Genomic DNA, 15,918 nt, shown 5'->3' on the forward strand with positions numbered 1-15,918 from the left:
ATGTTGTAAGGGAAAATAATCAGGGCTTCTCTAGTCTGGTAGTGGCTTAGATTTTTTTCCAGAGCAATTTTTCATCAGAGTTTATGCTCTGCATGTGGCAGCAACTGCTGGTAATTGTTTTGTAGTTGTGTTGGTCTTGTTTAACAGTAATAAACTAGCATTTTTGATAACTTTGTGGGAGTCTTCTGTGTTCACTGTCAAAAGACAGAACATGGAGATTAACTCTTTCCTTTTTTTTCCTCTTTCTCACAGAACCAACCATGGGGTGCATTAAAAGCAAAGAAGATAAAGGTCCAGCCATGAAATACAGAACTGATAATGCTCCAGAACCTGTTATTTCCCATGTCAGTCATTATGGATCAGACTCCAGCCAAGCAACACAGTCACCGTCAATAAAGGGATCAGCAGTTAATTTTAATAGTCATTCCATGACTCCTTTTGGAGGGCCTTCAGGGATGACACCCTTCGGAGGAGCATCATCTTCATTTTCAGCTGTGCCAAGTCCATATCCTAGTACTCTAACAGGTGAGTGTTACATAAAATGATGCTGCTATTATTATTATTTATTATAGCAGCTTGACAGCCATAGTCAAAAATACCTCTGTGACATCTCGCCACACAAAAATAAATTGCAAATGTAAAATAAATTGCCATTTAGAGATTTCTGATCTTCATTATCTTCACTGCTCAGGTAACAATTTCAGCCCATATTCACTAGTGACTGTGGTTTGAGGGTTGAGTGTATAGGCTTTTGGTTTTGTGGGGTGATTAGGATTACAGCACAGAGAAATTTAAGACTTATTAAACACAGTAATGGGAATAGTTGATAAAACTGCGTTAGAAGTTCTAAGCCGTTCAAGAGATGCATGTGGGATAATGGCTTTGAACTTGGAGAAATGTGCAAAATGAAAAACACCTCAGATTCAGGAAATTGATACTTCAAACTGGGTTTCAGACTTGAAAGTTATTATTAGCTGTAAGTTACATCAGTACAACATTGAAACGATTCATTTGTAAAGCTAAACAGGATATGCAGTATATTCTGTGTACTTTCCTATATGAACAATATGTGTGAAACAAAAGAACAGAATTCTCATTGTTGGTGATCATATTAAAACCAAAAAGTTGAAAATACAAAAACAGAATTTACAAGGCACAGAGACCTTGGCTGAGATACAGAAATTACAGCATTTTAAAGCAACATGCACATTTGAGTTATAAACCTACATTTATGTCAAAATCTTAAAACTTTATTACAAAAATACTAATTCTGTGCATATGGCTAATTTCATAGTTTTGATAGATATTTTTGAGATGAAGCTGTAATTTCTTTTTGAGAGAGAGCACCAAGAAAGGAAGAGTTATTTATTCTAGAAGCTTTGAACAGACACTTTGAAAACAGTAAATAATTCCTTATTAGTCTATTTCTAGTTGTGCCACAAACCTCTAATGTTGACACAATAACAGTGCTTAAATGTATACTTCATTACAGTGGCATTTAAAATCTTTTAAACACAAGAAATTGGAGTTACATGAAAACCCATTCTGACCTTGACACTAAGCAATTCAGGAAACCAAATATGAATTGTCAGGCAATGATCATCTCATATTCCTTTGCTTGGGAATTCATTAAAAACCAAATAATTAAAATGAGCATCTACCATGTCTCAAAATTTACGAGTCAGCTCTGAATCTCTGTTTTGGACGAACATATGTAGAAATGAATTAAGGGCAGCATTTCTTTATGTTCATTAGCTCTGCTGAGGAAAGCTTATTGTGCTTCATCTCCTCCAAGAAACTCAGTGTATTTCTTCTTAGTAGATCTGTTTTTTTGTTCTCATGGGAATCTCCAGCAGTACATGCAGGCACTCCTGGGCATTTCCAGACATCAGGGATTATAATCCCCTGCCAGGTACCACAAAGCCTTTGCTGCAGAGACCAGAGTGGATGTTCTGTCGTCTGTTCCTGTTCCTGCTGGTAGTTAAGCATGTTATGTCTTGAACCAGAATCAACAAGAGAGATTTCTCTTGAAAATAGAGTCTAATATCTCATCAGTGTGAAATCAGTTATCAGCAGGCAGGCTGATCTGTGCGAACGCTCCCATCGTTTTGCAATTAGGTAAAATGATACTGCATATGTAATTATTCCTTCTTGTTCTGTAAAACCTGCCCATCCACAAACAAACACACTGCTAAAATTAATAAATAAATAAAATTGCACCAGAATTTATTTGGTCCATTCAGTACTGATTTTCAGATGAATTTTGTAAGTGAATAAGATGAAAACTTTCATCTGGCCATGAGCTTTTTTGTATTTGTGGCAAATAAAACACTGGATTCGCATTCTGTGGCCTTTTGCTTCTCAAGAGAGGAGAATAGATGGGCTTGTCAAACAGGATGTAAGTGTCAGTAGTACTTATCCAGCTGATCAGTGATGTGTGAGGAGAGGATGATACGGTTGTCATCGTGGCCTGTTGTGAGGCTGAAAAGAGTTGAGCCATCTTTTATTCCTCTAGAGCAGAAAAGGAGAAGAAATCTGAGTTAGTCACACTGTTCCTGTATTATACATTCTCAGTCATCAGATACCTTGAATTCATAGAATATTGCTGAAAATCAAAACAGAAAAAATGGATTGCTGTTCTTGCCTTCCATGAAGCTGTGTAAGTACTAGTGCTCTGTAATTCTCATGCTGAACAAGAAAGTAAAGCCACCTCTCCAAAACCAGTCATGAAAGGTCAGACTTTAAGGGAAGTGTTATCACCACAGGTAGCTTAAACAGCTAAACTAGATCACCTAGCAGTGATTCACAAAGAAAACAGGTGCAAGGGACTTCAAAAATCATTTGACAGTACCATTGTTTAAAACATTCTGTGCTGATGGTGTTCTCCTTCAGTATTTTATTCTTTCTATGAAACACTTGTAAGTGAGAATAAAAAGAGGGTTTATGGTCGCTGAAGTGTTTTGAGGTTTTTGGAGTCTCCCAGTTTCTTTATATGTAGTTAAAAACTTCTTTGATGTTGTGACTTGAGGATATTGATTTTTTTTTTTCATCTGCTGAGGAACGCTCTGGAGATTGTTTATTTCCATAGCATTAGCTTTCTGTTTATGTGAATATGGTGTGTATACCTACAATTTTCTTGCTCCATATAGTAGTTTGTGTCAGCAAAATAATGCAGTTAATGTAGTAATGTAGGAAAAAACCTGTTGATTTTTAACTTAAATTAGAAGCTGTTGGCTTTCATGGAATATTTTAATTCATTTTCAGTTCATAAATCACACTTTTAAAAAAAACTCCCTCAATTACTCTAACCTCCTGTGGGGATTTTGTTCTGTTTTTCCTAGAGGAACTGTAAATTCATTTCCAGCTGAGGCCTGCTGAGAGACTGTAATCACAGGAAGACTCCAAATCAAATGAAAATACTCAAGTGATTAGGAGCTCTTACATCAGAAAGTGTACATTGCAAAAGAATATTAGATACAGACTATATCCCCTTGCATTATGTATTCTTCCTTTCTGATCACTGTCACATTAATTGTAAGATCTAAAATTAGATACAACATGTTTCTGTTGGTGGACTTCCATGTATATCCTTGTATATATGTGCATATTAGAACTGTAGTATTATGCATTTTAAAATAAGTTATTGTTTGGACTATCATTGGGCTTCCTAAATGTTCCTTAGACTGTGAAATAGCATTTCTAGAGCTTAAAAAGTCTTTCTGAACTATCCATCTGCAATTTTCTATTTTAACTTTCTCCTAGTTATGGTACATAGTTCCTTATCTTTGCTAGTAGCTTGTGCCTCTCAAATAGCCTGTTCTCCTTTTCCTCTTTCTCTTTTAGCCCAGTTTTATAGATAAGTTCTTTGAAGTGTAGAAAAAGGTTTCCTACCAGTAAATGTAGGAGCCTTCCTAACACCCATCTCTCTTACATCTGTTCTGTTTGTGGGACATGTTCAACAAGTGGGATGGGGAAGCAAATTCCTTAGGGATAGTGGAGTGCAGCTGCTCCTCCTGTGACCTATCTTGTTCCTTGCTCTCAGTGCAGAGTAATGCACTAATAGATCATCCTCAGCAAGGGTCTGCTTCAGTGGTGGGGAGGCTTGATGGAATTTTAAAAATCATTAGTCCTAAAGCAGAGAAATGTCTTTGTCCCTAATGGATTATGTTTATTTCTGGTTCAGTTCCTTGAGTGGATCTTGACATGTAACCTCAGAAGGTTGGGAACACATCTGTTATAGCTAAATTCAACAGGAAACTACTTTTGTAAAAATTAGTGGCTGACGGTTCACTATTGTGGTATTGTAAAATCATCTAGAATTGCATTTCTTTACAAGTAGCAAGCCTAATGAAGAAACTAGGGGGTTTTTTACTGCTGATGCGTCATGCGGGTTTCTGTATATAAGTGCTCTAATTATTTATGTAGTTCCAGTGTTGTATTTAGTGGCCTTTTGTGGTGTAGGAGCATATTTATAGGATGTCTGTTTATAGGCACTGCTCTGTCTTAAGAAATGAGCTGATTATTGATACGGCTTTCAAAATAAGATGTGACTCAGAGTGTTGAGTTCTTGCAAGTCAAAATTTATGAGTTATTTCATGGACAGCTCCTCAAATCAAGTGTTGCAACATTACTGCTATATCATACGGGATTTTTTTCTTCTTCCTAAGGTGGTGTTACTGTATTTGTGGCCTTATATGATTATGAAGCTAGAACTACAGATGACCTTTCATTTAAGAAAGGTGAACGGTTCCAGATAATAAATAACACGTAAGTGTTCTCATTTACAGACTTCGCTTGGTTGTTGGGAATAATTAGGTCCTCAACTCTTCTTGAAATCTGTGTATTCTATTTCAGTGACGTGTAGATTGATTTTTTTTTTTTTTCCTTGAATGCATGCAATATTCAACAACCATGGGCTTAAAATAATTATACTGCTAAGACAATAACCTTTTGGGCTAAGACCAGGGTTTGCATGCAGATGTAGAAATGTAGTGACAGGGTCAGCCCCAAGCTTCAGTTAGTTGTGTGACATCCTTCTGCTCCCTGCCTCAGTAAGGCACAGCTACCCCTTTTGGGGCAGCAGAGGTAGAGACACATACTATCCCAGGCTGTGCACCTTGCAGATACTCTCTGACAAGATTCCAAATCTCATGAGAGGTGGGTGCAGCTGACAGCACTGCTCTGTAAATGCCAGAGGCAAGTGCACAGCCTATAGACAGGGACACCTTGCCATGGAATTGTCTAGCTGGCCTCCACAGTAAATCTATGTGCAGATAGTTTATGGGTAGTTTAATGTTCTAGTGCAGTTGCAGCAGCATTACTGTATTACAGTCTGATTTCTGAAAGTCTAATGAAGAGGAAATAATTTGTCCACCTTGGAGATTTCCTTACACTCAGTTTTTTGCTGCAGTAATTGTTCTAATTCATACATGTAGCAGTTTCATTTGTCCAGTTCTCTTAATTTTATTGGCTGACCTCTGCTTCCATCATCGCTCACTGTCAGCATACAGGCAGAATGATCTGGAGAGGTCAATGAAGACTAGAGAACCAGAAAATTTATTTGCTTATCTCAACCATAAAACATTTTGGGTTTGCGTTTTAGAAGCAAACAAACAAAGCCCCAAATTTTAAAATATGAAGTTGCACTAAGAGGCATTCATGTTGCTTAGAACAGATGTGTGTAGGTGCAGCACATACTATTTTCGATGCCTTCATAATTGAAATAACATGTTACATAAATTTACCTGCCTTTCATATGTGAGTATCTTACAGGTGCTAGGGAGTTACATATTGGTTATATGTGGAAGAGGTAACTGATGGGTTTTTCTGTTGCAGGGAAGGAGACTGGTGGGAAGCAAGATCCATTGCTACGGGAAAAACAGGCTACATCCCAAGCAATTACGTAGCTCCTGCAGACTCCATTCAAGCAGAAGAGTAAGACATTGTATCCTGTCAATCTGCTCTTATTATCCATTCTATGCTTTGTACCCTGTAGTGATACTATTCCTTAATTCGGTGTATATGTAACATTTAAGGGTAAAGTAGGAGAATACTACTAATTACAGTGTGGCTATTTGGATTATGTCAAAAGGTATAATTGTTACTAGACATGAGGTGGGCACTCATGCAGATGTCTTGTGCCTGCTTACTGTACATAAGGCTAAAGGAAAAAGGATGGGAGCATGCAATAATGATAAGAATTGGAGGACACACATTGTGTATCATATGAAGTGAAGATGGTTGGGTTTTAGTTAAATAGTTCACACACCATCAACTCTAGGTTTTAATCCTTATTTTTGGTTGCCAAATCCTGATTCAAGATCAGCTATATCCTTGGTGTCACCTAAGTCTTAAATTCTAAAAAGTCATTTGTGTTCACAGTTATTGCTAATCTATTAATCTGTAATAACTTTTTTGGTGACAGAATTGTTGGGTGTGCTAAGGACTGCTGTTTGGAAAACTATATTGTTTTGTGCGCCAGGACGTCTTACATTTATTTACAAGCAAAGATCCCAGAGCTCTTACAGAATCACATGAAGTGACTGTGAGATGGAGTACAGTTTCAGGTTATGCTTGTTCTAAGGGATGGTATTTGTTGTACTAGAAATATAAAGTTTCTCAGCTCTTGCTTCAATATACAGGCAAGGTACAGCCAATAAGCAGGTCCCTGTTACATGATCTGTGCACTTCTCTGTTTGCTGCTGCACTTCTGGGAAAAGTGCCTGATTTTCAAGATGTTTCCTGAATCTCAAGCTGAGAATTTAGCATGTTACTGCTGCTTTTACTTGGCTCTTTGCTGTTGAAAAATGATTGCATCAAAGATGCACTGTTATTTTACACCCTTGGGTTTCTGCTGGGTTTAAAATTATTATCTTTATTTTTTGGTAATTTGAAAAAAACTATGCAATAAAAGCATATTGTCCTTACAAGTGCAGTGGTGGTAAAATGGAAAGGGATAGCCCTTTGCAAGTATAGTGTGGCTCCTAAAGACTTGTCAAAGCAGGGTGGTGGAGTTTGGCATAGGTTTATGTGATGACTAGACATGAAGAGTGAAGCGTGATAAATGAGGAAGCTTTTTAAAACTAATTATTTTATTAACGATCACCTCAGCATTTGGAATGCAGTTCATTTGCTTTAGAGTTGGTCAGCCCTGCACTTTTGTGTGCATTTATAGCATTTACATATGTATAGCATTTATAGCATATGTAGCATTTATAGGCTTGTATTTTGACTGCACTTGGAGTTGCAAGCACAAAAGCAATACAGATCCCCAAGTTGGGAAGATTTTCTTCAAGTGGACTTTTCTAAGCCTGAAGGCATTTATATATAAACTGCTTGTGACAAGATCTACATATTATTCGTGTGCCTTTTGAATGACACCATAATATAAATGGTTTTTGGTCATCAAAAGAACAATTAAACACTAGTGTTATTTTATAGGTAGTGAAATAAAATAGCATTTTACAATATTGTTTGTAAATTGTTGTAGAAGTCTGGGGAAGAGGCATTTTCATGTGAAGTAATTAACTGGGGTTCAAGTTTACTTCAGTAAGATTATAGGTTACATCCAAATTGTATCAAGCATGTGCACTTTCATATCCTTTTTTTACTTTGCACGTCTACTTAAACAGTCACACTGCAAATACAATAAAATGTAAGAATAAGTTTTAAATTCTCAAGTGATTGCACAGGCCATTCTGTTCACAGGCCAACAAAGTGATCCTTCCTTATCTACATCTTCCCCTGAGAAAATATTTCACCCACAAAGCCATTCTTTTGTAGCAGTTTTTAGTAGTATTTTTCCTGTCACCTATGAAGCCAAATTTTCTTGATGCTAAGATGGTGACAAATAAAAATGTTTTAAATTTACACTTTGCATCACTTTGTGACTTCTGAGGCACATAATCAAAATAAAATGTAGTTAGAAATAAGTGTTATTCAAAGTCTGGGCACCCATATGAAAATGGACCGTAAAATTTTCACTGGCTCAGGACACTGCTGTGTGCAGGCTGTTGATCAGGATAAGCACACTGTGGGAGTATAGAAGAAGAAATTCTTTTTATGAAAGAACTTAAGGCAAGAAAAAAAATGCAGGTGTTTTAAAACATGGCATGCTTTTTGGTATCAAGATAATTCAACAAAATGGAGTGTTACTCATAGAGAAGTAAATGATACCTACCATGGGGTTATTTCTAAATTATCAGCAGAAAAAAGTGCTCCCTCTACAAAGAGAGAAGGACGGGAAGCAACAAAAATTGAAACAGGAGAGGTTCCAGCTAGATACAAGAAACCTTTTTATCCTGAAGTCAGTCAGGAAGGGGTACAGGTTACCCAGCTTGGCAGTCTATCTTCGATGTTTTCACGTCTGAAGTGGACAACACCCTGAGCAACCAGGTCTGATCTTACTGCTGACCCTGCTTGCAGCAGGAGATTGGACCAGAGACATCCCAGGAGCCCCTTCCAGCCTGAATGAACCTGTGATCCAATGATATTTATGCACAACCACTTTGCATTAAACACTGTTTTCTAACATAAAGCCAACTCTCCTTAGAGAAGGTAGTTTCAGCTGCTGCAGTATTTTGAGTGTGCTACTAAAATGTGTCATCTGATACAGCTTGACCTGTAAACTTAGCTGGAGGAGGGTGTTACTTTCAGTGTTAAATACAGTTATGTCCATTGTTAAAACACCAGAAAGCCATAGTATTTGCAGATACAGGTCTCTTTACATGTATTCTGCAAACAACAGAAATGAGAGTCATATAGAAATAGGTCATCTTAATCTTTTGATTATAGGGATTGTTGATCTATATCTGATTTGGGATATTAGTAGTCCAGGAACTGCTTTGAGATATTAGTAGTCCAGTCAATGCTTGAGATTTCTAAATTGTATGTTTATATGAGTACCAAAGCATAGATAGGAAGCTTTTACTTACATGTTTCCTTTAAAATTTTCTAGGTGGTATTTTGGTAAGATGGGCAGGAAAGATGCAGAAAGGCTACTTTTAAACCCTGGGAACCAGCGTGGTATTTTCTTAGTAAGAGAGAGTGAAACCACTAAAGGTAGGTAAAGTATAGTGTCTGTGCATCTCTCTCCTGTTCCCCTCTCCCCCACCACCCAGGTGGACATAATGAACATTTTTATGCTTATCACATGATCCATATGCATGTGCACACATGTATATGTATAATGACAGCTGGGGAGATGTGTTAAATATGGTTTTTTAATTTTTGGTGAGGAACCAAGTGTGACTTGTTTCCTAGGTGCTTATTCCCTTTCCATACGTGACTGGGATGAGGTCAGAGGTGATAATGTGAAACACTACAAAATCAGAAAACTTGACAATGGTGGATACTATATCACAACCAGAGCACAATTTGAATCTCTACAGAAGTTGGTGAAACACTACAGAGGTAAGCCCAAGTTCCAGTGTCCTGATGCTACCTTGTGCCTATTGTGAGGAAGAAGCACTGCATCCATGGCTTATTTTTTAAATTCACAACTGTAAAATTTCCTTTTGATTTCAACAAACAACATATGGAGTAGTTCAGTTTATCAGCATTAAGATGTTACTTTTGTTACAGTCTTAACTGTGAAGCTTATTATTTCTGTTTTGCAGAACATGCCGATGGGCTGTGTCATAAGCTAACAACCGTATGTCCCACTGTGAAACCACAAACACAGGGACTAGCAAAAGATGCCTGGGAGATTCCTAGAGAATCTTTGAGGCTGGAAGTTAAGTTGGGCCAAGGATGTTTCGGTGAAGTATGGATGGGTAAGAGCTTAATGTGACACCTTTCAGTTGTTCCCGTGAATATTTTAGTGGTATTTTAAGTAAATCAATATCAGGATCTGGAAAGATAGTATTGTAAAGAAACGAAGAGGAAAAATACCAGTTATGATCAGCATGTAAAGGTAAAGCTAATACTCAATATTGTTCTAGTTTGCAATTATTCTGTTAGCTAAGGGAACAAAAGCAAAAAAAAAAACACCCAGTTTTGGCAGAAAGTCTCTTCAGTATTGTAGTGGAGCATAAAACCTGATTTGTTTCTCTAGGAACATGGAATGGAACCACAAAAGTAGCGATCAAAACACTGAAACCTGGTACAATGATGCCAGAAGCTTTCCTGCAAGAGGCTCAGATCATGAAGAAATTGCGACACGACAAGCTTGTTCCACTGTATGCAGTTGTTTCTGAGGAACCAATCTACATCGTCACTGAATTCATGACAAAAGGTGTGTGACAGAATAGTTACAAGATACTACATTTGAAAGATTATTTAAGATCTCAACAATGAATCAAATGTTTAATTAATGTTAGGTTTAAGCTGAGTGGAGTATGTGTTAATTTTGATTAAATTGAAATGAGCAACGCTTGACCTACTTGAAGCAGTTCTGATTTAGATTGTGGGTGGAAGCATGATTTTTCTTTGCACATCTGTGTCACCCTTGTTAATCTTCCAAGTACAAGATTGGGGGGCAGGGAGATTTCTCCTCATTTTTTAGTGTGTACTGCCCATCACATTTAAATTGTATGGTATAGCTGGGAATATCATTATGAGACTGTGCTTGCCTGTAGGCAGGTCATGCTCACAACAGAATCCATGGGGCTTTAGTCTTTTTTAGTGTTTCTTTTCCAGCAGTGTAATAATAAATGTTAAAAAGGTTGAGGGGCTTTTTTTTCCAGACTCCCTCCTTTATCTCCTTGTTCTCAGTCTTCCATCCTTCTTCCCTTGCTCTATATCATTTTCCCCTCCCCCTGCTGCTGAAACAGAGATTTAGAGATTTAGGCTGAGGCTGAATGTAGAAATAAACATCATAAGCATATTAGTGTTAAGAAGCAGCAGATTTTCAAGTCAATTATTCAATTTTTTTTTAAAAATGCAGATTTCTGTTCACAGAGAAATTTTACTATCCTGGTAACATACAGAAGCAATGTTAAATTCCAAGGGAGTGCCTAGTTGTGTTCAGTACTGTGCCACAAATGTGTGGTTTTGTTTTTTTGCCCTTTGGCTGGGGTTATTTAAGTGTTGTATAGGTTGGAAAAGGATTCTAGTAAGTTCCTTCTGTGCTGTTGTCATTGTTCCTAAATAATACCAGTCTCTCTGTCAGACCTTAAAGGTGCAATGCAGAAGCTGTTTTCATTGTTCAGAAATCACGTTGCAGCAAGGCAGTCAGGAAATCAAATATATTTATAACTGTCTAATGAAAAGCAAAGTTAAAAACCAGAACTGGTTACCTTGCAAAATCAGAAGTAAAGACCTGGAAAAACAGTTGCAGCTTTGTCTAAATTACAGATTCAAAATGCCATTGAAGTTTCTGTTCACTGTTTTCATTTGAGAAACTTTGCACATTTTACAAAAAAATGCATTGAACTTCTTTGGTGGCTCATACTTAAGCTAGTATAGCAATTTATTTTTATTCCTCCTTTTAGGAGGAAAAGAGGTGGGTAAGGACTGCACAGTACCCAATTGTTTTTCCAGTGTGGACAGGTTGCTAGAAATCACTGTGAAATCGTTGCTTCTCCTCAGTCCTTTTAGTTCATAAAGCAAGATCAGGAAAAGTCTGTGCAAACACACGCAGCAAACAGCAGTGGCAGTGTGGGCCTGGCCTGCCACATCTTTTCTTTCAATGCAAAAATACAGCAACTGACTAAAACCACATTGGAGGAATCTAATTCACAGCTACAGCTGTGAATCCACTGCAAGATAGGGAGTTGAGTGGCTTTTTCCCCCACCATCACCACACTTTTACTTTTGTTGTTGTAATTTTGAATGTGATGAGGCTGATTAGTTATTAATCTTCACTGGTTTCTTAAGAAAAATACTATGTTCATATACTTCATGGTATTGTACCACCTGTAGGGCAAGCTAAGTCAGAGACAAAGCTTAACCCCACATATAAAGATTGCTGTCTGAAAAGAAGCACAGATCCTTGGAACTGATTCTAGATACTGCTCATGTTGTAATGTTCTGGGCACAATTGCATTATATAAATGGGAGAACATAATATATTGTAAATAATGGAAGATACTTCTGTTTTCCCCTGAAAGAGTGAAAAAGCGACAAAATAAAAGCAACAATTTCGGAATATTTTCTCTAGTGTATAACTGGAGTTTGCAGAAGAATTGAAGGGGTAGTTTTTTATTCTTTTATTATAAATCTCACTGTGGAAGAAAGCCCAGCTAGGAAGAGCATTGATACCAGCAACATTGGGAAAAAATCTTATGTATTGCCATATCATCATCAAGCAGCAGTCTGGTTTATTAGTGTTCAGTTGTCTGGATTATTGAAATGGGTTCCAAAATACGTGGATAAAACTTGCACTAACTAGTCATCAGGACAATGTTAGGTAGCTACAAGCACTGAGTTGTGTATTCTAGTAAATGATGGATTTTGGGAAATGAGTATGTAAATTATAATGTCTAGGGAAAAATCTGATTCATGTTTACAGGTCAAGTTAACGTTTTCATTTTGTTTGTTTTTTTCTTTTTTTTCCCCGAAATGCATCATCTTTTACAGGCAGCTTGCTAGACTTCCTTAAAGAAGGAGAAGGGAAATACTTAAAACTCCCACAGCTGGTCGACATGGCTGCTCAGGTACATTGTATAAACCAAGAAAACAGTATTTTGTGCTTAGAGAAGAGATATCAGATATCAAATAATATAAATATAACATAAATATTGAATGCTCTGGCTGTTGTATGCTGCTCTGTCCTTCACCTTCTGTTGTAGGCTTGTAATTTGTCAGAAAAGAAACAGTCTAGTTTGCAATTAGCAGAGACTGTGTAGCCAGACACACTCTAATCAGTGCTGGCACAAACACTTGCTATGCTGTGCTTCCTATATTTACATAATGGAAATTGAGCTAAAATAAAGGGCTGCAGCTTTGTGCTTGGGAGAAACGTATATAGTAATGAAAAATAACCTTTAATAACACTTTCTTTTTAAGATTGCTGATGGCATGGCTTACATTGAAAGAATGAACTACATTCACAGGGATCTCCGGGCAGCTAACATTCTTGTAGGAGACAATCTCGTGTGTAAAATAGCAGACTTTGGTTTAGCAAGGTTAATAGAGGACAATGAGTACACTGCAAGACAAGGTAAGGCCACTTGATTTACTGAATAAATAAGACTAGCTACCTTCAAATTGTTTAGAACTATTACATTTAGCAGAACGTGTCTGTTTGTTCTGTCTTCATGAGTGAAGATCTGCCTCTACGTGTGCTTTCACAGCTATGTTTACGTGACCCCCTTGCCTAAGTGCAATCCTAGTAAACTTTTTGTTGTTCAAAATTATCTGGCAGTTTATTTCCTCAAAAAGTGTTCATATTTTTTGGGGGTAAAACTTGCTACAGTTTGAAGAGAAGTGAGATTTCAGAGAGGTTGCTCGTCGGGTTTTGAATATCATCACACTTTTTGAAACATATTTGATTAAGAATTTCAGGTGTCTTCAGTGCTTCCAGAAATTGTAGCCAGTAGTTGCTGCCCTAGTTTGAGAAATATTAAAATACTAAACCACCTCGAATTTTCTCAATAAATCAAAATGTACAAATGTTTTGAGTGCAGTATTCTTTTTAAAATAGTTTGAAGTGTAAACAAATTCTGCATAAGCAGGGGAAAATTGAGTGTCTGTCTTTCCACTGTTTGTAGGAGCTAAATTTCCAATTAAATGGACTGCTCCAGAAGCAGCATTGTATGGTCGGTTTACAATCAAGTCAGATGTGTGGTCATTTGGAATTTTACTGACAGAACTGGTAACCAAGGGGAGAGTGCCATATCCAGGTAACAGGAAAATTTTATAGACTTTTCTTTTCTTTGTTGTGTTCTGTGATTCTGAAGTCACCTTTTGTACTTTGTGTCTTCATTCAGAGCCTACAGTTGACAAGCAGACAAAAACTTACTCATGCCTCACTGGCTCCTTTGTTCACAAAGCTACTTGGTTTTATGTACAGATTAACTGTTATATGTATTTTAAAGTGTTTTAAGATGATAGCATTTGTAAATGTGACTGATAGTTTGTTTCAGATTTGTGGGTATCCTTCTGTTTTTCCTGTCTGTCTGTTCCTGAAATTTCTACTTTCGACATTTTCCCAGAGTACAGTGAGCATCAGTAGAGAACCTGCTAGACCAGTTTTTGAAACTAAACGTATCTTGACAGATATTTCACTGTGATTGGAATTTGTAAAGCAGTTCTGTTAGGCGTATCTATAATGCCTTTTTCTTGGTCTGACTTCAAATTAACTGGTCCTTGAATGGAACCTAAGGCAGGCAGAAGGTATTTGTGCTGGAGGCTCTTTTTTGAGAGAACAGGCCCAAGGCAGTGGGGAAGGTATACAAATGAGAAAGCAAATGCACACAGAAGAAGGACCAGGTATTGAGGAATTACCAGTGTACTGAAATAATTTTCAGAAAATGTATTTAATGCAAAATGTAAAAATTACATTTCATTATAAAGCACATTCATTAAATGTTCTGTTCTGGTAGATCCACATATGTTGCAGCTGGAGAGACTTTTTAAAAACTTTGGGAAACTGTTCTTTGCATAATGTCATTCAGAGCTACAATGCTTTCCTTTTAGGGATGGTGAATCGAGAAGTTTTGGAACAAGTGGAACGTGGATATAGGATGCCTTGTCCACAAGGCTGCCCAGAGTCTCTCCATGAGTTAATGAAACTGTGTTGGAAGAAGGACCCTGATGAGAGACCAACATTTGAATATATACAGTCTTTCTTGGAGGACTACTTTACTGCTACAGAACCACAGTACCAGCCTGGAGACAATTTATAAGCCAACAGTCTATATAACATGCACAAATCTGCCAAATGTAAAAGACTTGCAAAGAATTCCTGAAGTCTCTAAGGAATCACAGGAAAGAAAATCTTCGCTACTTTGCATGCTCTTAATGGCAAACTGGAATTTCATAATGCAGTTGCACAAAACCACTTTTAAAGTGTTATACTCTAATTTACCAATGACATGTTTCTATTTTTTCCTCTTTCCCAACTTATTTTCGGGGTCCAAAGGAAGCTTATTCAAAATACAGGGCAGAAAAATGAGTGTTGGTGTGAACAATAGCAGAAAAACCAATGTTTCAAATCCCTTATATTCCTGATATTTGCTAATCGTTCTACTAAAGAAGGAATTGTCTGGAATTAGTGATCTTGGGATAAGGCATTTTTAAAACAGAAGAACTTTGTGGGACCAAGCAATTCTATTCCAGTTCTGTAGAACTCCCTGTGTTTAAAATGACATGTGTGTGCCCCCTACCCCCTCAAAAAACAAGGATGGTACAACTGTATTGGATATATAGTCTTGATCTTTGAGCTTCCTCTTCCATGGACTTAATTAGGGTAGGCAGGTTAAAAGACAAATTGGAACAGTGAATGAGAAACTTGATCTAAATGGTAGACCTCAATAGTGAAATTAGAGAGCATAATGCACTGTGTTAATACTTGTATTATTATAACTGGAAAGTAGCATGAGAGATTTTTCTTTTTTCTTTCTGCATAGCTAATTAAGAATAATGAAGGTAACTAGAAAATGAGGTAATATTTTATAAAATTGTGTTGATAAAGTATGATGATATTTGAACTTGAAGCTATGTAATACAATCAGGGGGTAAAAGCCTTTAATCTTTTAAGCTCCAATCCAACAGCGAGCTTTTGTATGGGAAGACTACCTGAACAAAGCTCACCAGGAAAGCAAGAGTGAAGCTGGTAAATGGCCACATTTTATCCTTTTTCAGAGACAGGTTTGGTACTGTTGTAAGTGGCTTATGTGTGTTAACGAGGGTGGGCGCCACAAACGATATCTGTCACTAGTTCAGGGATTTGATTGCACTTTTGCTTTTCTTGACTATTAAGACACACTTACACACAGTTGCTCTTCCCACCTCTGCCCTTCCTACAGAATTATT

The 15,918-nt window shown here is 37.2% G+C and overlaps 1 protein-coding gene across 1 annotated transcript; it reads left to right on the top strand.

Annotated features, from left to right (window-relative positions):
- Positions 1-255: 255 nt before the first annotated feature.
- YES1 (YES proto-oncogene 1, Src family tyrosine kinase) lies at positions 256-14,885 on the top strand. Its single transcript, XM_009070186.1, has 11 exons — positions 256-525; positions 4,668-4,767; positions 5,836-5,934; positions 8,957-9,060; positions 9,262-9,411; positions 9,618-9,773; positions 10,055-10,234; positions 12,520-12,596; positions 12,949-13,102; positions 13,653-13,784; positions 14,581-14,885. The coding sequence occupies exons 1-11, from the start codon at positions 261-263 to the stop codon at positions 14,787-14,789; spliced, it is 1,626 nt and encodes a 541-aa protein (XP_009068434.1). The 5' UTR covers positions 256-260; the 3' UTR covers positions 14,790-14,885.
- The last annotated feature ends 1,033 nt before the right edge of the window (positions 14,886-15,918 follow it).

This window comes from Acanthisitta chloris, unplaced genomic scaffold, assembly GCF_000695815.1.
Source record: "Acanthisitta chloris isolate BGI_N310 unplaced genomic scaffold, ASM69581v1 scaffold21672, whole genome shotgun sequence".
Taxonomy (NCBI): domain Eukaryota; kingdom Metazoa; phylum Chordata; class Aves; order Passeriformes; family Acanthisittidae; genus Acanthisitta; species Acanthisitta chloris.